The 24,913-nt window shown below is 43.4% G+C and overlaps 2 protein-coding genes across 2 annotated transcripts; both read left to right on the forward strand.

The window, feature by feature from the left end:
* Positions 1-977: 977 nt before the first annotated feature.
* On the forward strand, positions 978-1,996 carry gsx2 (GS homeobox 2). Its single transcript, XM_061230336.1, has 2 exons — positions 978-1,356; positions 1,656-1,996. The coding sequence occupies exons 1-2, from the start codon at positions 978-980 to the stop codon at positions 1,994-1,996; spliced, it is 720 nt and encodes a 239-aa protein (XP_061086320.1).
* A 6,287-nt stretch (positions 1,997-8,283) lies between these two features.
* Positions 8,284-9,679, forward strand: LOC133120477 (pancreas/duodenum homeobox protein 1-like). The gene is made up of 2 exons (XM_061230327.1): positions 8,284-8,635; positions 9,339-9,679. The coding sequence occupies exons 1-2, from the start codon at positions 8,284-8,286 to the stop codon at positions 9,677-9,679; spliced, it is 693 nt and encodes a 230-aa protein (XP_061086311.1).
* The last annotated feature ends 15,234 nt before the right edge of the window (positions 9,680-24,913 follow it).

A 24,913-nucleotide genomic window follows, 5' to 3' on the forward strand; every position in this document is an offset into this window, starting at 1 on the left:
CACAATCGAGGGCATTTTCAGTGACATCACCCCATTATATATCGGTGAGCATCGAAATACAGTCTCATAATATTGTATTATCCAGCCTGCCTAAGGAAAAGTAGCCAGCCTGCTTTTGAATGAGAAATAGCGTGTGGAATTATGCAATGTGTTTGAGTTTGGTTTGGCATTATTGTGATTATTGTTCTTATTTTTCATGATCTTCTTCACCTGTTGCTGTTTAATAAGCAAAATGCTGGATTTTACACCTCATAAAACCCAAAATATTATTTTTCCATGTGTCCTTTTGGTAAACTACCTAGACATATGTTAGAAAAAACAATGCAGATTGCTAATATTTGGTGTTATTGTCCTCACATTTGAATGGGGATCTGTCCAGTGTTTTGACTTGCCTCCATTGTGTTTCTCCAAGTGCACATGCCACAGCTACAATAATCAATCTGTATCCGGTCAAAAACAGAAATCTTTTTCACTGAGAGAAAAAAACTTCAACTTTCAGTGTGTTTGAGTTTATTTATTTATTACTCCTTTGTTTCAGCGATATTTGGAGTAATTCTGACTGGAAACAGTAATTCTGGAAAGCAAACCCGTAAGGTTTACCTTTCAGAAGAGACCAAGAGTATGTCTGTAGTCAGGCCACGATATGAATAAAAACGGATTGATGGCTAAATAAAATTAAGAAAAAGAAAGAAAGAAAGCAGCACGCGCGCTGCTTATAAAGCTGTTTCTTGGTGCCGTTGTGCAGCCGTATGCCAGGGGCTTAAGAAGAATAAACGGAGAGTTTTCATTGGAAGTTCTTTGAGGTGTCACGTGCCCCGGGTCAGCGGCGGAGCAGGGCGCGCACGTGGGTGAGTGACGTCGGGACCAGCCCTCTCCGGGACCGTCAGACATAAGCACCTTCCGAGCCCCGGGGGCTTCAGACCAGAACCGGCCGCATCTCCGGAGCAAACTGACCGCCCCAGCGCACCACCGCAGCCATGTCCCGGTCCTTCTATGTCGACTCGCTTATCATCAAAGACACGGCGCGACCGGCGCCCGTGAACGAGCATAGCGCGCCCGATTTCCTCCTCCCGCTCGGCATGCACTCCTCAGGGGTGATGGGCGTTGCGGCGCCGGCGTGTCCCGCCCGGAAGAGCGGCACTTTCTGCGTCTGCCCGCTCTGCGTCACCTCGCACCTGCACCCCCCCAGAAGCGCCATCCCGCTGCTGAAGCCCCAATTCCCTGGCGCGGAACCGCAGTACTGTCACAGGCTCGGGCACCCGCAGAGCCCGGCGCTCACGCACCCGGGACACGCACCTGTCTGCACGCCCACTTACAGCGTCACAGACCCGAGGAGGTACCACTGCCTCTCCATAGGTAAGGGGGAATTCGTGCTGGAACCACCTGTTCCTGTGCGACAACATTACTTTTCGTCGTTTGCCTTTGTTTTCACGAGGGTTAACTCATTGATCATGTTTTATTGTTGTGGGGTTATTTTCTCAAAATACTTTAAGGACAAGACACTAAATGGCCGCTTTCACTGCGTACGTGAGCTTGAATGGTGCTGGAAAGTTCAGCTGAAAGTTGTCAAAAAGCTAAATAATGCAATGCAGTGTTTGTATTGGCGACGGGGAAATGTTCAGTCTCACAGAACGACGTATTCTCTTCACAAACAGGCTCTTCGGAGAACAGTCACATGCAAAACGGCAAGAGGATGCGCACGGCGTTCACCAGCACGCAGCTCCTGGAGCTGGAGCGGGAGTTCTCCTCAAATATGTACCTGTCGCGACTGAGGAGGATCGAGATCGCGACATACTTAAGCCTGTCGGAGAAGCAGGTCAAGATCTGGTTCCAGAACCGCCGGGTCAAGCACAAGAAGGAAGGTAAAGGCGCGCAGAGGAACGCGCACAGCGGGTGCAAGTGCGCCAGCGGACACGCGTACTACCCCAGGTCCGAAGACGAGGAGTCTCTGTCTCCCGCATCAGCAACGGAAGAGAAAGAGATTTCTCCCATCTGAGGGGGCTTACACACCGGTTGGCCACGTCCAGTAGCACTTAGTGTCCCGTACAGACTGTCTTTAAGCCACTAACGTTTGGGCCGGAAATAAAAAATTGTATTAATATTCCAGTATATGCAAACCGTGTTTGGGGTGGAGGGCGGGTTTGTGTTCGTCGGCCCGTGGCGTTCACCGCTCCTTGTTTTATGGTGTTTGCAATAAAAATGTGAAGATATTTTCCCGTTTTTTCTCGAAATATGTCTACAGTGAAACTATTGTGAAAGATTCTGGGGGAATTGTGTGGGGTTTGAATTCCACTGGCAGGTGCGATCATGGACCCCTCCAGTATATTTCTACACTGTAAACCCAGTACTGTTTATATCATGACTGCATACTGTGATTCTCCGAATTTATATGTGTATAGCACTATATGAATGTGTATATTTGTATTTATTTAAATAAAATTAAAAAAAATAGCAGCATCAAACTGCATCTGTAGATACTGTTTTCTGTGGTGTTGGCGCACATTACAAACTCCATTTCCATTTTATGGGCTGTTTTCCCAAGTTACCATTTTCCTATAAAAGGCTTGGTGTTCACTGGTGCCATTACCACCATGAACTCGAACTGTAAACTTTGCGGAAGTAGTTACATTGGTACCCCCAGTTTATACGGATTGATATCGTATGTACGTGTGATTGAATGATCATCATCATCATCACAAAGCTTTCTGTGCTCCTCTCGGGGGCCGTGTCTTCTGCAGCTCTAAGAACACAAAATCCTTTTTTGGGAGAAAAGTAATGATCTTTTCAATGTCATGGTAACCACCCCCTTTACAACCAATTTTCACTTCAGGAGTGGGAAGGGATAAAAAACAAGACTCAAATGAATTAATTATTGTCAAATTCTGTCTGTTTTAAAAGACAAGTTGGCATTGGCCGTTGCGCCGCGCGCATTGTGCCAGTTTCTATAGAAGTGGCAGGTTGACAGGGCAGCTTAGAGCGCGCGGGGCGGGCTCGTGCACTTTAATCATCGACACTGTCACTTTTAACACGCAGCCCGCGCTGCTTTGTCCGGTTCACCCTCTCCCCCTGCCGCCCTCGGCCCGCGGTGCGCACTGTGGCTGCACGCTTTAATTGACTTACAGCACAATCCGCACAAGAGCACTACAATAAATAAAGTGGATGCGAGATGGTTAGGAAGCTGGCTAAGTGGCGCTTGATTGAGTTTTTTTTTTTCTCCACACATCGGTTTATAACGACTCACGAAAAATACAACAGCGCGTGCATAAGAGGAGCCACTTCTTCAAGCCCGGGTTGTTTAGCAGTTGAGAGCAGACATTCAACTCACTCGAGTGCCTCGTTTTATTTCTAAATACTTGATTTTAAATAAGGAATAAAAAGGAATGTTCTTTACGCCACATCATCAGAGTTGAGCAACTGGCTTGGTGAATGCGGGAGCCCTTTGGTTTGTCAAATCATAACTAGCCCATGGGGAATTGCTCATTTTGCACCAATGTTTCATCAAGGTGATTTTGCCCAACAGCTCGAACCAGTGGGGCAGCTTAAAACGTTCATATTTCAAGTTCTACTTCAAGACTCGCTCGGCTTCGTACGGGCTTTAACATTTTTGACGCCGTTAAAGTCGCCAAATAGCCGGGCGCCTGTACAGCGGGATAACATAAGTCGCGTGGTCTCGTGAATTGAGAGATAAAATAAACCTATCGCACAACACACTGCCACCAAACACAAATCATTCATATTCCGACAGGGATCAAATGTAGGCTACTCAACGCATTTTGCCCACATTCTTCGTACAACTAATTTCTTGTCTTTGAGCTGCCCGTTTCCCTGAATTAAATGACATGTAAATAAACGTAACAAAAGTAAAGTAATGATCACAATAATAATAATAATAATAATAATAATAATAATAATAATAATAATAATAATAATCCCCACCGCCATAGGCATCATAATCAACAACCCATTTAAATTAATTCATGGGTGATGTATTAATTATATATAATTATATAATGAATTGCCACCGTTTATTTTATTTATATATATATATACATATATATATATATATATACACACATATACACACATATATATATATATATATAAAATCAGGTGAGCTCTCCGCGAACTTTACTAGGAAGATTTTACTACACCGACTTATTCATGCGATTATCTAATCAGCCAATTGTGTGGCAGCAGTTTATGTTCAGCTTCAGTTAATGTTCAGTTAATCCCCCATCAGAATGGGGAATAAATTTGATCTAAGTGTCTTTAACCGTGGATGGATTGTTGGTGGCAGACAGATTTTCACGCACACTAGTCTCTAGACTTTACAAAGAATGGTGCAAAAAAACCAAAAGAAAAACCAGAGAGCAGCAGTTCTGCAGACAGAACGCCTTGTTAATGAGAGACATCAGAGGAGAAGGGCCAGACTGGTCAAAACTGACAGGAAGGTGACAGTAACACAAATAACCACACATTACAACAGTTTATGCAGAAGAGCATCTCTAAACACACAACGCATCATAACTCTAAGTGGATAGGCTACAGCAGTAGAAGTCTAAAAAATAAGTGTAATAAATACCTAATAAAGGTAGGTAGGTGTATATATGAATAAATAATATGGAAAAAATAACAACAACAATGATAATAAGCTAATAATAATAATAATAGGCTAATAATAATCATAATAGTAATAGTAAAGCACATTGCATTAAACTCATTATAATTAATGAATAATGGAACAATAACAATAATGGAACGGCAGTCTAATAGGCCCACAGAACTCACTCCTCGCGCATAAAGAACTCACTCCTCGCGCCGGTAATGACCCGCCTATTCGCGGTCCCTCGTGTTAACCTAATCCAAGAGGAGTTTAATTGCAGTTTCAGTCCCGCATTGGCCGATTATGTAGCAATTCCTTCCACAAAACCACAAAAAGGGCTATACTGACTGGGCAAAGGCTTTGACATGTTGGATTGTGCTTCCAAAGACGTGTATTTAGCCGCGAGACCCCCGACCGCGTGGGGCTCGCGGGCTTTGAAGGGACAGCGCCAGGGTTTCTCCGAGCGCGAGAGACCGATTTAGTCACTGTTTCATTACGCGCTATTTGAACCTTTCAACTTCGAGTAAATTGAGGGGGCAACGCTGAAATGGGGGGATTACGTGGAAGGGGCGTTGGGAAATTAGCTAACGCTTAATTTAACTCGTCTTCCCCGGGAGTTTGGGATACATTCCTAATTGAGTGGGGAAGCAGGTGAAGATACGGTCCCATGCGGCCCCATTCAGCGCCGGAATAAATGGCCTCTTTTTATTTCCCGCTGCTGGTAATATATCATAGAGAGAAAGACACCTAATGAATATATATTGAATTTCTTATTAATCGAATTAGAGTCCACCCTCGCAGGTGTGGGAGAAAGAGACCACCGTCCCATTAAAACCGATTAACAATGGAGTTAACTGCGGCTGCGGGAATGCTCCCCTTTCAGGCGAATAAGACCTGACCCTGAGCTGTCAGGACGCTATAATGGGGCCCGGTCTCCCAGCGCCGCGTGCAGCACGCAGCTCGCTGCAACAGAGCAGCATCTCAACAACTTTTATTTCCATTATTGCTGAAAAGCCCCAACTGTTGATCCACCGCCCATTTCGTCAAAAGAACTCACGTGTCCTAATGCGCATATAAAAATATAAAAAAGAGGTTCCTATAGACGCATATCTAATGATTTAGAGGAGTTGTTTTTATTTTTTTATTTTTCCCTAAAAATAGCCACGCCGCTGTGAAAAAGATATGCAATTACTCTGAAAGTCTGAATTGAAATGATGGCTAACCTACAATGATCAAACCGGCTGCATTTGTGTTTTAAACCAGGAGAAAAACAGGGAAACTCGCGAGACCGCAGCGTTTGTGTCAAACTGCCTTTGTGCGCGCGAGGAGCGCGGAGGTGGAGGACGCTAACTGCCGAAAGGTGAGGGTATGCAAATGCCGCGATAGTAAACAGATACAATACCGGACACGCCAGCCACACAAAGACTGTAGAACTACTATAGAAACTCAGGTAATTATGCATGACAAAGGACAATTAATAAGGCCGCTTTTCAGGCCGCCGCAGCTGCTGCCCGCCGGGAGAAGCTGAAGTATGAGCGCGCGGGCAGACCCCGGGTTCCCAGCCGTTGCACGCAGACACAACCTTGGCTCCGGCTGGGTGCAGAGACACCCCCTTGTCAGTGTCCAAGAGCTTTTAAAGCTCATAAACTATTTCGGGGGTGACCAAGGCAGGGGTCTACGAGCGCGCGATGGGCGACTGTGACAAAGAGGACGAAACTGCGAATTCTGGACACGCGTCCCATCCGAGTGGCCTTTGGTGACTTAATTTACTGAGTGGTCTCGGTCATCGCAGAAAAGGTCTCTGTCTGCTTTGTCTCCCTTTTCAGAGTGAACCCTTTTTAAATCGTGTCAACCACTTTTAAACGCGCCCCTTTGTGTGGTTAGAGCGTGTCTCCTATATCACCGGCTCCAGGCCGGGCCGGGCTGAAAAGCGGGGTAACTGAATGGGGTAATGTATTATTCTACGGCTGCGCGCTCACTTACCCCAGCATCGCAGCACATTAAAAACAGCAATAAAACAAGATGGGCAAAATTAAGGTTAATGAAACATGAAGCAGAACATTTTTTTTCTTGAAAATTCAAGTAATAAGCAGTTTACTTTTTTGTCTTTCTCATTTGAAATAAATGAATAAATAAATAAATAAATAGTCTACTAGGCTGTTATTAGAATTATTATTATTATTATTATTATTATTATTATTATTATTATTATTATTATATTTTATTATTATTATTATTGTTGTTGTTGTTGTTGTTGTTGTTGTTGGTAGCACTAAAAGAAGTAAGAGTAGTAGGCAGCGCGCGTGACCCTTCGTGCAATTCAATGTTTCCGTCACTACATGCGCCTCACTCTGACAGTTTAAACTCGCTCTGCGCAACTGAACATTTGCCTTTAGGACTGCCTATTATCATAATAATGATCATAATAACAACTATTCCATAACATAAACATTTCTGTTTTTAAGAACAGATGCCCCAACGATAGCCAACCGTGAGCTGAGAATTATAACGTCCTGCGTAGTTTTGAGATTTTGAGCTTCAAAGATTCCAATGTGAATGGGCTCCAAGCAGACACGACCTTTGCATGTTTATATTTAAAAAAAGTGTTTTTGTATCAAACTTCACATATAATGTTGTGTCCTATAAAAAACAAACATATTTATAACACTAACTCATTCTGTCAGAAATGTCAGTTAGAACCTTATAATTCTCAGCTCACACCCACTTGAAAGCTTATATAGCTACAATAGTTTTCTGCTTTTATTCCAGTAGACCATGAAGACACAAACTGTTCTCCAACCACCATATTCCACCTGTCTCAAATTCCGAAGCGCACTGGCCTTCTGGGGAGGAAATGTAGTGCAGCAGATGCAGAAAAGGAGATTGCAGGCTTGATTCCCACACGAGGCACAGCCTGAATTAACCCTAACACTGCCTGAATTAGTCTGACCTGTTTCTGTAAATATTCAGATGTGTAAATAAGCTGTAGGCCTATGTTAAAGTATAACTATATATATATATATATATATATATATATATATATATATATATATATATATATAACTATGTATCTCTCTGGATAGCTATGCTAAGAGTTCTCACTCTCTGGCATAAATACGGAGTCGATGTACAAACACAAATAAGATAAGCGCTTGGCGACAAGGCCTACTTCCGTTCCTTCAACCTTCACACTCCGTCTTGACCTTAAACACACGCTCGCTTTAAAACAGCAGCGCCCTTATGAATTAGGGCTGATCGATAATTTAAAGGCCCAGATAGTCGGCCTTTGTTTCTGCCCGTCAGACGTCATGCCGGATGACAGCTTTACGTGTTTACATTGGTAATCAATCTTATTCCGCTCCGGGAGGTGGGCGGAGGTCCGCTCCGCTTGCGAAAGACGGTTAAAGTGCAAGAGGAGATTTTCGCTTCTAATAAAAACAAAGACGTAAAGTAAACCATTGCATTGACCCGACTCTTCAACAACTTTACTTACAAACAAAATGGTTCCCCTGGGGAAAAAGTAGCTCCACAGAGCAAACATGGCAAGCCAGCCTTGATAAATTATTAGCCAATTAACCATTCTGCCTCTATCACGTGGTCGCGGCCAGGTATGCGTACAGGTGCCGAGCTCCCGGTCCTCACTCTCGGTCGCCAGCCGATGTGGAGATACAGCTGCACACATGGACAGCCTCGACATGTTCTACGACGGTGGCGTGGAGCCGCAGTGTCTGCCGGAATACGGCTACAGCCCGCCCGCCTGCCTGTACGCGCGGGCCGCAGAGCAGACCGCCTGCCCCGGCAGGCCGCCGTTCGGCTGCTTCGAGGATCGGAGTAAGAGCGACTCCAGTCCCCACGGCCTGCACCCCGAGCCTGGACCCGACCTCGGTCACGGGCACGGTCACGGGTACGGGTACGGGTACGACCACCTGCGCGAGACGGGCCGCGCCGCGGCGGAAACGGCCGAGCACGCGCAGCAGCAGTACCCCTGGATGAGGAGCACGAGGACACATCCTTACCTGCCCCAAATTCCAGGTGCGCCATCAATCATTCTTATTTCCAGCAACCAGCGGCTGTGTTCGATCCGGTGTTCTCGTTTTAACATAATTAATAATCAATAAATAATTACAGTACAGGAATTATTATTTCATGATGTACTATTAATTTCGGTGTGCTTTGGGTGAATGTGTAGATTAATCGCGCGGCGGCAAGATGTTTTTATGTTGTCAGAAAGTTCAGGAAGCTCAGTTGTGGTGGCTGGGACGGAAAGATTTTATTATTAGCTATAAGTATTACTTTTTTAATCCAGTGGTAAAGCGAATCATAGCCTATGAATGAATAATGTATTGCTCCAGGAGTTTTTAGGGATGTGAAAACATGCAGTTATAGGCCTACTACATTAGTGAAATAGGCCTACATGTATTTTAATTACAGTAGAACCTTGAAACATTCACTAGTCCTACTACTACAATAACTGCTGCTAATGATAGTATTACTGATTATCATAAGAATTATTATTACGACCATTATTATTGGTATGATTATTGCATAGGCTATTATTATTATTATTATTATTATTATTATTATTATTATTATTATTATTATTATTATAATAATAATAATAATAATAATAATAATAATAATAATACCCATTCGTATTATGTGTGGGATTCATATGCCTACATACATGGGCTACTGGTTTTGAATAAATTCGCGGGTTACTTCTTCTGTGTTTCAGGCGGGTACCCGGAGGACTCGGAGGACAGTAAGCGCAGCCGCACGGCCTACAGCAGAGCGCAGCTCCTGGAGCTCGAGAAGGAGTTCCACTTCAACAAGTACATCTCGCGACCGCGCAGGTACGAGCTGGCCGCCATGTTGAGCCTAACCGAGAGGCACATCAAAATCTGGTTCCAGAACCGGCGGATGAAGTGGAAAAAGGGCCAGAATAAAAAAGCTCAGGACCCCGATGTGGAACAAAGGACGAGCAGCGGAGGGGACGATCGCAATGTAGAGAAAAACTCCCAAAAAGGAGGCCCTGTGCCTCCCGCCACAAAGGCCCATAGAGCCGACCGGCCTTGAACCAGTGCTGGGCTTGACGCCCTATCAATCAAGAAACCCTCCATCTCACAACCAGAGCCGCGCAGCAGCCATTTACACACAACACCAGCCTACATTATCCCAGTTCTCCAGCGATAAGGACTTAGAAATCAATCTAATTATGTGGAGTGAATCACTACAAAAAAAGTGCAGGTGAAATGTACTCTCTGTAACTGATTTGTCTGAAAGGCATCTGCTAGTTTACACCTCTGTAAATACTCGATGTTATTTTATTTAAAACTGATATTGTTGTTTTGTCTGCTTTTATCTTTAATTGATCAAGTGTGTTTATATTTAAACCAGTTGTGTTCAGCTGCTTATCAGGCATAGCCTATACTGCTGAGTCTATTAGAAACGAATTAATGTTTAAATATAAAAATGTAAAATGAAGACAGCTTTGTGCAGTGTCCCCTTCTTCTGGTATGTGAAATGTCAGAAAGGTACGCCGCAAAACAAGTGCCCCAAAAATGTTCAAAGAGCTCAAATCAAAATAAATAACGTTTCTAAGGAGCAACCCAACCGCACACTGGAAATTTCCCGTATAGCTATATGATATATATTTTAAAGAATATATTTCATTGGTTGATTTACGGTTCCTTTTCGTCGTTTGTGATTTGGAAACGAGCAAAATAATGCAAAAATATATGTAGCCGACTACAAATCAGCAGGCTATAAGCTTTCACTGTTTTTAAGATTTTAAACACAACATTTGTTGTTTGCATATTTAATTTGTTTCAGAAGTGAATGAGATACGTGTCATGTATAGGCCAGGCCAAGCCGGTCTGTTTAAATAAATAGTTTTATTTATTAATGTGGAAAATGCAGCTTATAATTACAATTTAAATACGTTTTCTAATAGTATATATTGGTTCAGTGTCCAGATAATGTCTCAGCCGGGCCAAAAACTAAATCTATAGGCTATGTCCGCACTATAAATAAAACCATAATTAATTGTGGTACTGACAGCTACCTACTTCAGGTAGGTATGTACCTACTGACATATAATAAAGTCGCCTGTATTATGCATAATGTGACGCAGGAAGGCTTTATGCATCGCCCATATGCATTTCGCTGAAAACGTACTGAAGATGAATTTTCATACAAAGAAAACCTGTTAAGCGATTTCGTGTTAAGGGTGAAATTAAATTGCTCTTCGTTAGAACTAATCATTTTATGGACAACAACGCACGATTAATGAATACAGATGTTAAATGGTCACGCTTAACTGATAATGTTATAGGCTACGTTATTCGCAGCTGTTGGCTAAACGCCGATATGGTTTGCTCCAAACATCTTCAGCACGGTTCTTTAAAATGCCTATTTAAGGGCTTTACAAAATGTAAATATGATCAATGCTGTGCAATTTGCGTATTGCTATTATTATTTTTTTCCGTTGACGTCCACCTAAGTACAAAGGGTAGCCTATGCATAAATTAATTAGTAAGCATTACAGTAACCTTTGTCCGGTCTTGCTTGCTTAAATGAGCCCATAATATGTTTTAAATTGCCACATTTATACTGATAACTTCAACCACACGCAGTGTCAATAACTGAAACAATGCATTCGATATATCATAATAAAAGTGGTACAAACGGAGCTGAGAATGAATAGTTAAACAGCCTACTTGAACATTGACATAATAGTTGGAATCGTTGGATAACTGATTGAAAGCACAGAGCTTATTTCATTTAAATAATTATTATAAAATGTCATATTAAAAGTTATTAGTCTATTATTTCTAATCGTTTTTCTTGTGTTGGTCAATTGTTTATTGCTTAGAACTGTTAGCCTACTTTAGTTTTCCATTTTGAGCTGACCTGGTTTCACTTTGAAAAGTAGCTTTTTATGGTCTACACAATAGTTTTATCTAATGCACCTGTCAAGTCGTTATCTAGGGGGAATGAATAGAAAAGTTTACCAAAGATTTATCAACAAGTAGGCTAGTCATTGATTTTAGATATGATTTCATTGGTTTTGGTGTATTGTTGTAAAATCTCTCTTATTGCATATTTCCACAATTACATCATCCATCATAAGCGGACCTGAGGGTTAGTCTCTGGACAAAATATAAAATAAAATATGAATCATAAGCTATTTACTCGGCAAACACCCAGAACAAGTCTGACTTATAAGGCCCACGAGTTTGTGCAAATAGTGACGTGACGTGCTGCCTCCGCTGACCAGTGCAATTGTCTGTCGCTCAGCAACTGAGAAAAACACACATCAACACAATCTGAGCCGGTCCACTACATCTCACCTGAACGCGCGAGCACTTCTTCACCTGCTTTACATCATGACGTAAAACCTGACATATCCTAAATATCGCCTGTTCCTAAAACAGTAAATTTGTGACGTATGAAAGCTGCACTGGATTCACCCAAATGGACTGAGATGGAAATGAATGGGGCCAGCAATTTGAATCGTTTGAATCGAACGGTCATGACTGTTTTCTTTTGGATCTTTTGGACCTATCAATCAATCAATCAATCAATCAAGCAATCAATCAATCAATCAAATCATTCTGTTTGGAATAGCACCGCTGGAATTCAGTTCATCCGACACAGACCTGCTGCACGAGAGAAAGGGCGTCAGTACCGCGGAGAGTTCTCAAGGCAAGGGTCACCAAAAGAACTCTCTGCCCGCGTGAGCGTTCTCTTCCTCGTTTTAGTATCTGAAACGCAAATAGCGGTGACGTAGTTTTGTGGAAGTCTCTAGCCCTGCCCCCAGAACGCACGAATGACCAGCTCTCTGCATAAAATTTATCAACGTTATCAGGTTATGTTCACTTGAATCAGCAGCCTATGCAACACAAATCAAAAGCCACTATGTGTGTGGACCTGTGACAGGATACCCAGCAGCAGAGTCGACAGACGAGGGCAGATAATTTATAAAGAAGTGCAGGTAATTACAGTGCAAAAATCAGGACGCACCAAAATAAGAAAAACAAAAACTGTACAAAAACAAAGGAAATAGGCATAAGTTGCCAGGCTATGTCCAAAGACCCGAGACAGACTTTACCACTGGACCGTAACTTCTCACTTGGCAATGTTCCCCATACAGAGGCCATGGGGCCTAATACAGCCTAAGGCTAGCTGTAGCCCCACCCACTGGACAACGCCAACTCTACCAATATTACATCAATGAAATAACGGATAGTTCTTACAGAATAATTAACAAAATAATTAAGCCCAAAACAAACAAACATATTAAACACTTTTCATGCAGGCCACACAGTGTAGATAATATTTCTAATTTCCATTAAAACACCCCTGTCTACGTGGTTTAGTCCACCTGTAGCCTGTGAAACACCCCTACTTCCACGTAGTGGTACGGCCACGCGGTTTCCCAAGTGAACCAGGTAGTGTACGCATAATTGAATGGTTGACATTACATTACATTATTGGCATTTGGCAGACACTCTTATCCAGAGCGACATACAGTTGATTAGACTAAGCAGGAGACAATCCTCCCCTGGAGCAATGCAGGGTTAAGGGCCTTGCTCAAGGGCCCAACGGCTGTTCAGATCTTATCGTGGCTACACCGGGGATCGAGCCACCGACCTTGCGTGTCCCGGTCATTCATCTTAACCACTACGCTACAGGCTGCCCTACAAAGCCCCCTCCTTAAAAGCCGCTTTGCGCTCCTCAGTCCACTCGACCTTATTGGCTGGCATTTGCAGGTCAGTTCTGTCAGCACAACAGCCTTTGCTGAGAAGTTAGGAATAAAAGGCCCATACTACCCCAGCAGTCTGAAAAAGGAGCGTAGCTGCTTCTTAGTGGTGGGCCTGTCTGCAGACATGATCGCCTCCACCTTCCCCACTTCAGCGACGACACCTCGACCCAACACATAGCCAAGGTATGAGGTCTCTTCCTTGGCCAAGGCACATTTATTGGGGTGGATGGTCAGGCCCGCCTCCTTTATCAAGGAGAGGACATGCTGCAGGTGCAGCACATGCTCCTCCCAGCTGGAACTATGGATGACAATATCATGCAGGTATGCTGCAGCAAAGGCTGAGAACTCTGCCCATGAGCCTCTGGAAAGTTGCCGGTGCTCCATGCAAGCCAAAAGGTAAGACGGTGAAGTGTAAGTGTCCAAACAGGGTCCTAAAGGCAGTTTTCTCCTTGCTGTCATTTGCCAGTGGCACCTGCCAATAGCCCTTGCACAAATCCAGTGTGCTCAGGAACTTTGCCCCTTGGCATGGGGTAAGGGTCAAACTTAGCCTGGGCATTAACCCTTCTAAAGTAAATAGTAAATGGTTGGCATTTGAATAGCGCCTTTATCTAAAGCGCTGTACAATTGATGCTTCTCCATTCCCCCATTCATACACACACTCACACACCGATGGTGATTGGCTGCCATGCAAGGCGCCAACCAGCTCGTCAGGAGCATTTAGGTGTCTTGCTCAGGGACACTTCGACACAGCCCGGGCGGGGGATTGAACCGGCAACCCTCTGACTGCCAGACGACTGCTCTTACTGCCTGAGCCATGTTGCCCCAAAGACCAGGCAGAATCGGAGGCTACCATCCTTCTTAGGGAAAAGGATGATGGGGCTGCTCCACTTGCCGTAGGAAGGCTCAGTCACCCCAAGCTGTGGCATCATGTCCAGCTCTTCCTTAAGGACAGGCAGCAGCCATTCTGGAACCTGGTACGATGGCTATCTCACTGGCTGTTGATCCTTGAGCACAATCCAATGCTCCACTTGCCCTGTTCATCCTGGTAGCTCCATGAAGAGATAAGGAGTGGTTCTGATCCATTTAATCCCTAATAGATCATAGGCCTGCCTAAGGGTGCTACTCATAAAGTTGGGACCCTTATCTGTCAGCACCTCCCATGGCACCCCCACTCTAGAGAAGAGCTGAAGCATGGCTGTGGCTACTTGTCTGGCTGTGACCTTTCTCAGAGGGAAGGCTTCAGGATATATTGTGGCATAGTCACATATAAGATAAACCTATTCCTACTACATCTACCCCAATCCTCTCAAAGGGGGTGTCCACCACTGGCAAGGGAATCAAAGGGGGTGTCCACCACTGGCAAGGGAATCTACCTTCTGACAGCTGGCACTGGGGACAGGACTTGCAAAGACTTCCTCAAAAAGCCCTGGCCAAAAAAAAGTTTGCTGAGTCTCTGCAGCATCTTCAAATACACTAAATGCCCAGCCCAGGGTTGTGTGACCAAGCTCAAGTACTTCCTTCCTGAACTTTTTAGGAACAGCTAGCTATAAACCTTCCTCACTCTGTCTATAAAGGAGTTATTCTGCATGATGTACCCTTCTTTCCCCAGCACAGGAATAGCCAGCACCCTTGTCTGCTTTCTTAAAACATGGGCCTAAGGTGGTATCTGAGCTCTGTTCCTCAGCAAGATCACTCCTGAAATTTATATCAGCATCCGTTAAACTGGGGGATCAACATCTGACTCTGGGTGCATGTCTGAATGTTCTAAAATCTCCCCAATGGTTTACCTGCGTCTCTCACACCTTAGTGTGTAGGTTCTATTGTAATGTCCTCCCCATAGAAAGGCAGGACTGATATATCTGCTTGTGGCTGTTCTCTGGCCCTAGCCCAGGTAACAACAACACACCAAGTAGTCTTGATAACCAGCTCAGGTAACACAGGTAGGTCCTAAGCCAATAACCCTGGATATGGACGCTTGGCACTAGTCCTACCCTCAGCAGGGTCATACACCCTGACATACACCTCTGCTGTGTTGTGCTCACTCTTGTCTCCATGCACACAGCAGACAGTGAGCGTATCATCAAAGTTCCTCAACTCATGGGGGACTATATCTGTCTGCACCAGTGTTTGGGAAGAGCTGTTACTGGTTCTCCATTTAGCCAGTTATAATCATAGCAGGATCCCTGTTCTGATTGGTGTTTATGGGTGGGGTGGGGAACATAGCAGAAATGGGTATACTTGGACTTCTTAACAGGGCAAGAGGGGCTCTTGTGCCTTTCCCCACCACGGTTAGAGCAAGAGATGCCTTTTGTCATGGTACTATCTGGGGGAATGGGCAGAGTGTTCCTATTATAGCTAGGTGTAGCTTCAGAACCAGCTTCTCTACCAGCACCATCAGACTCACCCTTGGCTTGTCTGTCCAGTGCTCCAGCTTAGCAGTAGTTCCTGGGACCTTTGTGTGCTGCCACAAAGTTCTGCACCAGCCTGGCTGCCTCTGCTACATTTGCAGGGTTGTGTTCCTTCACCCAGGTCTTCACCTCCGGGTAGAGAACTCACAGATACTGTTCCAGCCCCATTGTCTCCATAATGTCCTCTTAGCTGCTCCTTTCATATTTGACCCACTTACAAAACAGTTCCTTTCACCAGACACAGAGTTCTTGTGGGATCCCATCTGTGCTTGTTTCCATGGACATAAACTGCAGACGGTAGGTCTCTGCGTTGATCTCGTACTTTTTCAGCACTGCCTCTTTCAAGAGATTATAGTCCGAAGGTCCATAGCTACGAATGCACTCCTGGCTTTTCCAGCCAACAGTGGGATTACATTTATAGTTCAGTCCTCTTTTGGCCACTCAAATATAATTGCCAGTCTTACAAAGGTGTTCAGATCATGTTCAACATTATCCGAGTCCTTCAGCTTGCCCATCTTTGGTTTATAGCCTCTCCCCCCTCTGGTGGTTCAGGTTCAGTATGTTGGAAAACTGGAGGAACTGCTCCCCGCTCTCGCATAGTCTCCACATCCAGCTGCAGCTGCGTCACCTGATGCATGAGGACTTGGGACTGGTGGGCTTGCCTGGCAGACCCCAGCTGCGTCACCTGATGCATGAGGACTTGGGACTGGTGGGCTTGCCTGGCAGACTTCTCCTGCCACTCGTCCCTGGCCCGTTGCACATCCATAAACATCTCAAACATCCTTGCGAGATGAGTCTCTGCGGCGTCACCTGTAGTGGGTTGTGGAGCTGTTCCAGTGGTGCCCTCTACTGCTCCATCTTATTCCCCAGCCTTCTGTTGATCTTTTCTGGCCATTTCCTTTGCCGGGTGACTTGGTCTCCTCTCCGCCAGACTCCTGAATCCCTGAGGCTCCTGAGGATAGCCAATGGCAGCGTTGACAGACCAAGGCAGATAATTTATAAAGAGAAGTGTCCTTTTATTTTTTCGTAAGAAGAAATAGGCATAAGTTGCCAGGCTATGTCCAAAGACCCGAGACAGACTTTACCACTGGACCGTAACTTCTCACTTGGCAATATTCCCCATACAGAGGCCATGGGGCCTAATACAGCCTAAAGCTAGCTGTAGCCTCACCCACTGGGTAATGCCAACTCTACCAATATTAAATCAATGAAATAACAGCATAGTTCTTACAGAATAATTAACAAAATAAGCAAACCCAAAACAAACAAACATATTCAACACTTTTCTCTCATGCAGGCCACTCAGTGTAGATAATATTTCTAATTTCCATTAAAACACCCCTGTCTACGTGGTCTAGTCCACCGGTAGCCCGCGAAACACCCCTACTTCCACGCAGTGGTACGGCCGCGCGGTTTCCCAAGTAAACCAGGAAGTGTACGCATAGTTCAATGGTGGTGAGTGAAATTGTTTACAGAGTTGTAATATTGAAGTTTTAATCAATAAATAATAATATTTTTTACAGCCAGTGTGAATGTTTACATTTGTTAACATGTTCAGATTACAGGTGAACATGACAAAGCATATGAACGGAATATTTTGCATTTGAGGATTTTCAAACATTCGTCGCTTACGAAATGCCGGCTTTTAGAATTCCCCGCATTCTAAAACAACGTTGTTAGTTTGACGTTAAAGTGACGGTAATGCAAAACAGTATGGAGACAGCATTGATAACGGAAGTGTAAATGGTGTCTGCGCGTCACAGCTCAGTTTGTGGCAGGGCCTTTTAAGCAAAAGTACATAATATATTTTTAAAAACGATATTATTTTAGTCGGTGTTTTCGATTCGTCCATCCCGTTTCTATTTGTGATGAAGATCAAACACTTCCCTGGGCCTCCTGGGTGCGATGACTGGCACTGAGGCATTTGTGGTCTAAAGCACTCGAGGAAACCAGTTGCCTTAATTTCTACCTTAAAATACCATTCATCTTCCCATTAATAATGAAGGCATTAAGGTATTTAAAAATAATAATAATAATTGTGTGTGTGGCCAAATTAATAGACCATTGCCGGATCTTGGTTTCCTTTTAAGGGGTAATTTAAATTAAGGGGTTTGGTATGATTTCAGGGACAAATTATGGCATAATTAATAATAATAAAGAATAATTAGTGTAATTTTGTGTTGTTCTGGAACGGACAGGATCCTGGTATTGCTGGGGTGTGGTTCTTAAAGGAGCACCGTCACGCTTGTTTCAGTTGAGATTATTTGGGATTAAATGGTAACATTCTGTGTGTAGGCCTTTTTAAAATCACTGTCTGTGTAGCCGTTTCCTAAATATTGGGCAAAAACTTTTAAGGGCAAACGCGTCCAGTGATGTCCCTGGACATGTTTGGCTTGAATCTCCAGCCTGTGTTTCCCAGAAGGTAACGGGTGCTCAAACTCCAGCCTTGAACGCAGAGACTGGTTAATGGACGGCCACCCATCCAGGCGATCACATGACACTCCCACAGAAATATGGTAACTTTAGCATACAGATGTTACGTAACCTAGTTTGTCTAGCCTGAGCGATATGGCGGACATCTCTGACATTGCCGAGTTAGAGGGCGAGCTTTTCGTTTTGAACCTTACAGTTTTGAACCGGGAACAATTGCGTGAGAGAGACAGTGGAGGACAAGTCAGCCGAAGCTACCAGAGCAGAGAAGTGGGAACAGAAATTGGTGTCAGTGTGAGAACTGTGAACCGAAGCCTAACGTTACTAAGGCGGAGAGCCTTTATTTCCGTGAATGTGATCGAGGACAATGGTTGTTGGCAGAAACCGAACAAGGTGTTTGCATCACTGCCAATAATCACTGTGAACCCTTACTGCAGTACTTACCAACTTCTTCTGCAGCAATAGGAGGATTGATTGGAAGAAGTATCCACAGCAGGAGGGCAACTAAGCGACAAGTGAGTAATTATCTCGCTAACAAGCTGTATAACTCACCCCAATCACCTCCCACTGCTACAATCTATCAATCCCCAGTCTATCATAACTCACCCCAATCACCTCACTGCTACAATCTATCAATCCCCAGTCTATCATAACTCACCCCAATCACCTCTCTCACTGCTACAATCTTTCAATCCCCAGTCTATCATAACTCACCCCAATCACCTCTCTCACTGCTACAATCTATCAATCCCCAGTCTATCATAACTCACCCCAATCACCTCTCTCACTGCTACAATCTATCAATCCCCAGTCTATCATAACTCACCCCAATCACCTCTCTCATTGCTATACTCTATCAATCCCCAGTCTATCATAACTCACCCCAATCACCTCACTGCTACAATCTATCAATCCCCAGTTTATCATAACTCACCCCAATCACCTCTCTCACTGCTACAATCTTTCAATCCCCAGTCTATCATAACTCACCCCAATCACCTCTCTCACTGCTACAATCTATCAATCCCCAGTCTATCATAACTCACCCCAATCACCTCTCTCACTGCTACAATCTATCAATCCCCAGTCTATCATAACTCACCCCAATCACCTCTCTCATTGCTATACTCTATCAATCCCCAGTCTATCATAACTCACCCCAATCACCTCTCTCACTGCTACGATCTATCAATCCCCAGTCTATCATAACTCACCCCAATCACCTCTCTCATTGCTATACTCTATCAATCCCCAGTCTATCATAACTCACCCCAATCACCTCTCTCATTGCTATACTCTATCAATCCCCAGACTATCATAACTCACCCCAATCACCTCTCTCACTGCTACAATCTATCAATCCCCAGTCTATCATAACTCACCCCAATCACCTCTCTCACTGCTACAATCTATCAATCCCCAGTCTATCATAACTCACCCCAATCGCCTCTCTCACTGCTACAATCTATCAATCCCCAGTCTATCATAACTCACCCCAATCACCTCTCTCATTGCTATACTCTATCAATCCCCAGTCTATCATAACTCACCCCAATCACCTCCCACTGCGACAATCTATCAATCCCCAGTCTATCATAACTCACCCCAATCACCTCTCACTGCTACAATCTATCAATCCCCAGTCTATCATAACTCACCCCAATCACCTCTCTCATTGCTATACTCTATCAATCCCCAGTCTATCATAACTCACCCCAATCGCCTCTCACTGCTACAATCTATCAATCCCCAGTCAATCATAACTCACCCCAATCACCTCTCTCATTGCTACAATCTATCAATCCCCAGTCTATCATAACTCACCCCAATCACCTCTCTCACTGCTACAATCTATCAATCCCCAGTCTATCATAACTCACCCCAATCACCTCTCTCATTGCTACAATCTATCAATCCCCAGTCTATCATAACTCACCCCAATCACCTCTCACTGCTACAATCTATCAATCCCCAGTCTATCCCAAATCTTATTCACAGTGTTGTATTAAACTCCAGTATTGTATTAAACTCCATATCTCATTCACAGTGTTGTATTAAACTCCATATCTCATTCACAGTGTTGTATTAAACTCCATATCTCATTCAACCAAAATAAATTCATATTTTGCACAAACTTGATGTCAACTTGTGTACAAAATATGGGAAAGATATCAACAGGCATTCAAAATGGGTTTCCCGAAACATCCCCAAAAATCTGCATATCTTTTTGTCTAGATACATGATCAGAAAAGCTTATTTTTCTATTAAAACAGATCATTCTAACAAATCTGCATCGCATTTAAAATGGAACTTTATTTCAAAATTAGGCTAACCAGAGCCCCTTTAGCCAGTAATTACAGGTTTACATCCATAGCAAGTCCAAATCCACGTCTGTATATTCATTCTGCTATGCGAAAGCAGCAATATTCCTAAACTGTCCGTCAACTGAATATGACACATTATACCTTGTTAGAAAGGATACGAAAGCATTCTGTTTTACAGTAGTTCTCTACTGAAATAACCTAGCAATGCATTTGCAACAAGCACTTCAAGACGGCATTTGCTCAGGTATAGTCCTGGAAAAAATGTAGTTTTCTTGAAAATGGTGGAACGGATTATGAAATAAACTTTAACGTTTGTCAGAAAAGATAAACTGCTGTCCTTGCTAGGAGAGTCTTATTAAGATCTGACGGCAACATTTTGCGTTTTTTTGTATGATATAAATATGAATGCTTTGAGACTCAACCACAAGGGGACACAACTCCATTAACAGTCACAGTGTTGTATTAAACTCCATTAACAGTCAGTGTTGTATTGAACTCCATTAACAGACAGTGTTGTATTGAACTCCATTAACAGACAGTGTTGTATTGAACTCCATTAACAGACAGTGTTGTATTAAACTCCATTAACAGTCAGTGTTGTAGTGAACTCCATTAACAGGCAGTGTTGTATTAAACTCCATATCTCATTCACAGTGTTGTATTAAACTCCATTAACAGACACAGTGTTGTATTACACTCCTTATCTCAGTCACAGTGTTGTATTAAACTCAATTAACAGTCACAGTGTTGTATTAAACTCCATATCTCAGTTAGTGTTGTAATAAACTCCATATCTCATTCACAGTGTTGTATTAAACTCCATATCTCATTCACAGTGTTGTATTAAACTCCATAGTTCAGTGACAGTGTTGTATTAAACTCCATATCTCATTCACAGTGTTGTATTAAACTCCATATCTCATTCACAGTGTTGTATTAAACTCAATATCTCATTCACAGTGTTGTATTAAACTCCATATCTCATTCACAGTGTTGTATTAAACTCCATAGTTCAGTCAGTGTTGTATTAAACTCCATATCTCATTCACAGTGTTGTATTAAACTCCATATCTCATTCACAGTGTTGTATTAAACTCCATTAACAGACACAGTGTTGTATTACACTCCTTATCTCAGTCACAGTGTTGTATTAAACTCAATTAACAGTCACAGTGTTGTATTAAACTCCATATCTCAGTTAGTGTTGTAATAAACTCCATATCTCATTCACAGTGTTGTATTAAACTCCATATCTCATTCACAGTGTTGTATTAAACTCCATAGTTCAGTGACAGTGTTGTATTAAACTCCATATCTCATTCACAGTGTTGTATTAAACTCCATGTCTTATTCACAGTGTTGTATTAAACTCAATATCTCATTCACAGTGTTGTATTAAACTCCATATCTCATTCACAGTGTTGTATTAAACTCCATATCTCATTCACAGTGTTGTATTAAACTCCATATCTCATTCACAGTGTTGTATTAAACTCCATAGTTCAGTGACAGTGTTGTATTAAACTCCATATCTCATTCACAGTGTTGTATTAAACTCCATATCTTATTCACAGTGTTGTATTAAACTCAATATCTCATTCACAGTGTTGTATTAAACTCCATATCTCATTCACAGTGTTGTATTAAACTCCATATCTCATTCACAGTGTTGTATTAAACTCCATAGTTCAGACATAGTGTTGTATTAAACTCCATAGTTCAGACATAGTGTTCCATTACACTGATATTTCAAACCACTCAATGCTGAAGTTTCTTCATAATTTTATATGGCAGAAAACAAAGAAGTCGGCGCCAGTCCGGACGCTGGAGAACAGGGCGTTTCTCTTCTGGAGAATCCGGTGAGTGTTTCCCCACGGGCCTCAACTGTGCCGTTGAATACAGGCGCCCTCTCGTGGATGAACATATTTAAATGATTGCGTGGAGTTGGGTCCTTTCATAAACACATCAACATGCATTTTTTACGAGTTTAAGAAAGTTTCACAAACTATTATTGATAGTACACTCACCAAACACTTTATTAAAAACATTTTCACTTTATTACACCTACTTATTAATGTGATTATCTAATCAGCCAGTTGTATGGCAGCAGTGCAATGCATACAATCATGTAGATACAGGTCTGGAGCTTCAGTTAATGTTCACATCAACCATCAGAATGGGGAAAAATGGTCTCAGTGACTTTGACCGTGGAATGATTGTTGGTGGCAGACATGGTGGTTTGTGTCGCTCAGAAACTGCTGATCTCCTGGGATTTTCACGCACACTAGCCTCTAGAGTTTGCAAAGAATGGTGCACAAAAACAAAATAAAACTAAACAAAAAACCTAGTGAGCAGTTGTGCAGAACTATCAATGAGAGACGTCAGAGGAGAAGGGCCAGACTGGTCAAAGCTGACAGGAAGGTGACAGTAACGCAAATAACCACACATTACAACAGTGATATGATGTTAAAAAATAAGCCTTGAAAACACCTAATAAAATGCTCGGTCAGTGTATATGCCACATTTCGTCTTGTGCATTGGAAGCATTCCAATGACTAAAACAAGACTGGATACCCCGGACAGCAAGGGTGTGTGTGTGTGTGTGTGTGTGTGTGTGTGTGTGTGTGTGGTGGGGGGGGGGAAGGGGAAGAGGGGAGAGGAGCGCGCACATCTGCTGACACACGAGAGCCGACACCAGGACATTCACTCCATAGCGGACATTCCACGCAGTTTAGATGTCGGAATTCTTTATAAACATCCAGACAAAATTATTTCAAAGTTAGATCCATAAAAAAGTTCCAACGTGTTTACGAGTAAGCAGCGTGATAGACATTAGTCTATCCATGAATTCGAGTGTACCAATCCACCAAACAAGAACGCCTTATCGTTGCCTTTCAAACGAGGCCATGGTATGCTACGGCCCGTGGGGACACGTCACAGAACCACAATTTAAACAGGCTAGCCTATATTTTGAATTTGCCATTAGCTTTAGCTTATCAAGTGGAACAGAAAATGCACCACTATCAGACATTAAATAATAATAAAAAACTCAGTGTCCCGTGTTGACACTTTTAACAACACCGTTATGCCTTTAAAATAGTCATGTGTTCGTCGTAGTAGTCTTTTTTTTCTTCTTTTTTTCTTTTTTCCACAGATGCTATTGTAGCGTTCTCTTGCCTATGCTACAGAAATGTGGAGTCAATCAATTTTAGGCGGAAAATTCAACTTTGACGGAGTAATTTTGACGAGGCTATTGATTCGGGTTTGGAGTGGACACATTATCTTAAGAGATAACGTCGCGAAAATGTCTGGACAATGATGGGACTGTTTGTGACTTGAATGTGGACGGGGGGCGGGGGGCGGGGGTGGGGGTGGGGGTTGCGCCGTTACAGCTGAAACATGTGGAAGCAATAGCGCCAAGGAGGGCTCAGACAACTGAAGATGTATGTTTCTGCCGGGGCGGGGGCGCATGATGGTTTGGGGTGGGGGGGTGTCGCCCCCGGGCTTCGCACCGCGGCACCACGAAGAGACACACGGACTAATTACCCCCCGGCTCATTATCTGCCTCATCCTTGTGTCCTGGAAAAAACCGGGGGGCGGGCGTCTCCACACTGGCAAGCTTCAACAATTTTTACGAAATTGAGAGGAGAGCAACCGCTCAATGTTTGTGTTTTCTCATTTTCTCTCTTCTTCTTAATGTTTCGTTGGCCCAAGTTTGTTGGCCGCAATCGCAGAGGGGTGCTCCGGTACTTAGATGGTGTTAGAGCGCCCCCTGTTTCGAGCAGCGGAGGAAACGGCGAGGGTCCCTGCTGGGTGTACAGTATGCGTGTATCACACATCCCACCAAACCTCTGCGGGTATTAGCCGTCATATATTCCGAAATAAACAACAACAAAAAACACACACAACAAAACCACCGTGCCTTATTAATTTAGCTTGTTTTGCTTGTTCTTAACATTTAGAAGTACAAGCATTCGCAAAATAAACATAGACATACATAATTATCCACCTCGAATTAGACTTTTTCCACACCATAAACTGGGGAAAAGTTTCGAAATCGATGTGTGAAATACGCTGAATGCGTTTTGCTATCAAACCGCAAGTTGCTCAACTTCTTACTGCTGATACTTCGCTGAAAAAGACTGACGCTCCAAAAAACATATGGTTTTTTAACCCTTTAGGGCCTGCGGGCGCCGCCTTCCCGACTGCACCGCTCGGCGAAATCTGACTCCTCTTTGTCCCGCCGCGGAGAGCAGGACTCTTATTTTAAAAAGAGGTCCAGGGGGAGGGATCTTCATTTCCTGATAGTTATTTACTTTAAGGCAGATGATTAGTTTTGGGGGAAGGATGAACTGCTACATTGAATCAATTACGAGTCGCT

The sequence above is a fragment of the Conger conger genome, unplaced genomic scaffold (genome assembly GCF_963514075.1).
Source record: "Conger conger unplaced genomic scaffold, fConCon1.1 SCAFFOLD_67, whole genome shotgun sequence".
Lineage (NCBI taxonomy): Eukaryota > Metazoa > Chordata > Actinopteri > Anguilliformes > Congridae > Conger > Conger conger.

Excerpts from the sequence above, each read along its gene's own strand:
- LOC133120477 (XM_061230327.1), top strand. The coding sequence starts at position 8,284 with ATGGACAGCCTCGACATGTTCTACGACGGTGGCGTGGAGCCGCAGTGT. Across the intron at positions 8,636-9,338 it reads TTACCTGCCCCAAATTCCAG|GCGGGTACCCGGAGGACTCG; the intron begins GTGCGCCATCAA and ends TCTGTGTTTCAG.
- gsx2 (XM_061230336.1), top strand. The coding sequence starts at position 978 with ATGTCCCGGTCCTTCTATGTCGACTCGCTTATCATCAAAGACACGGCG. Across the intron at positions 1,357-1,655 it reads GTACCACTGCCTCTCCATAG|GCTCTTCGGAGAACAGTCAC; the intron begins GTAAGGGGGAAT and ends CTTCACAAACAG.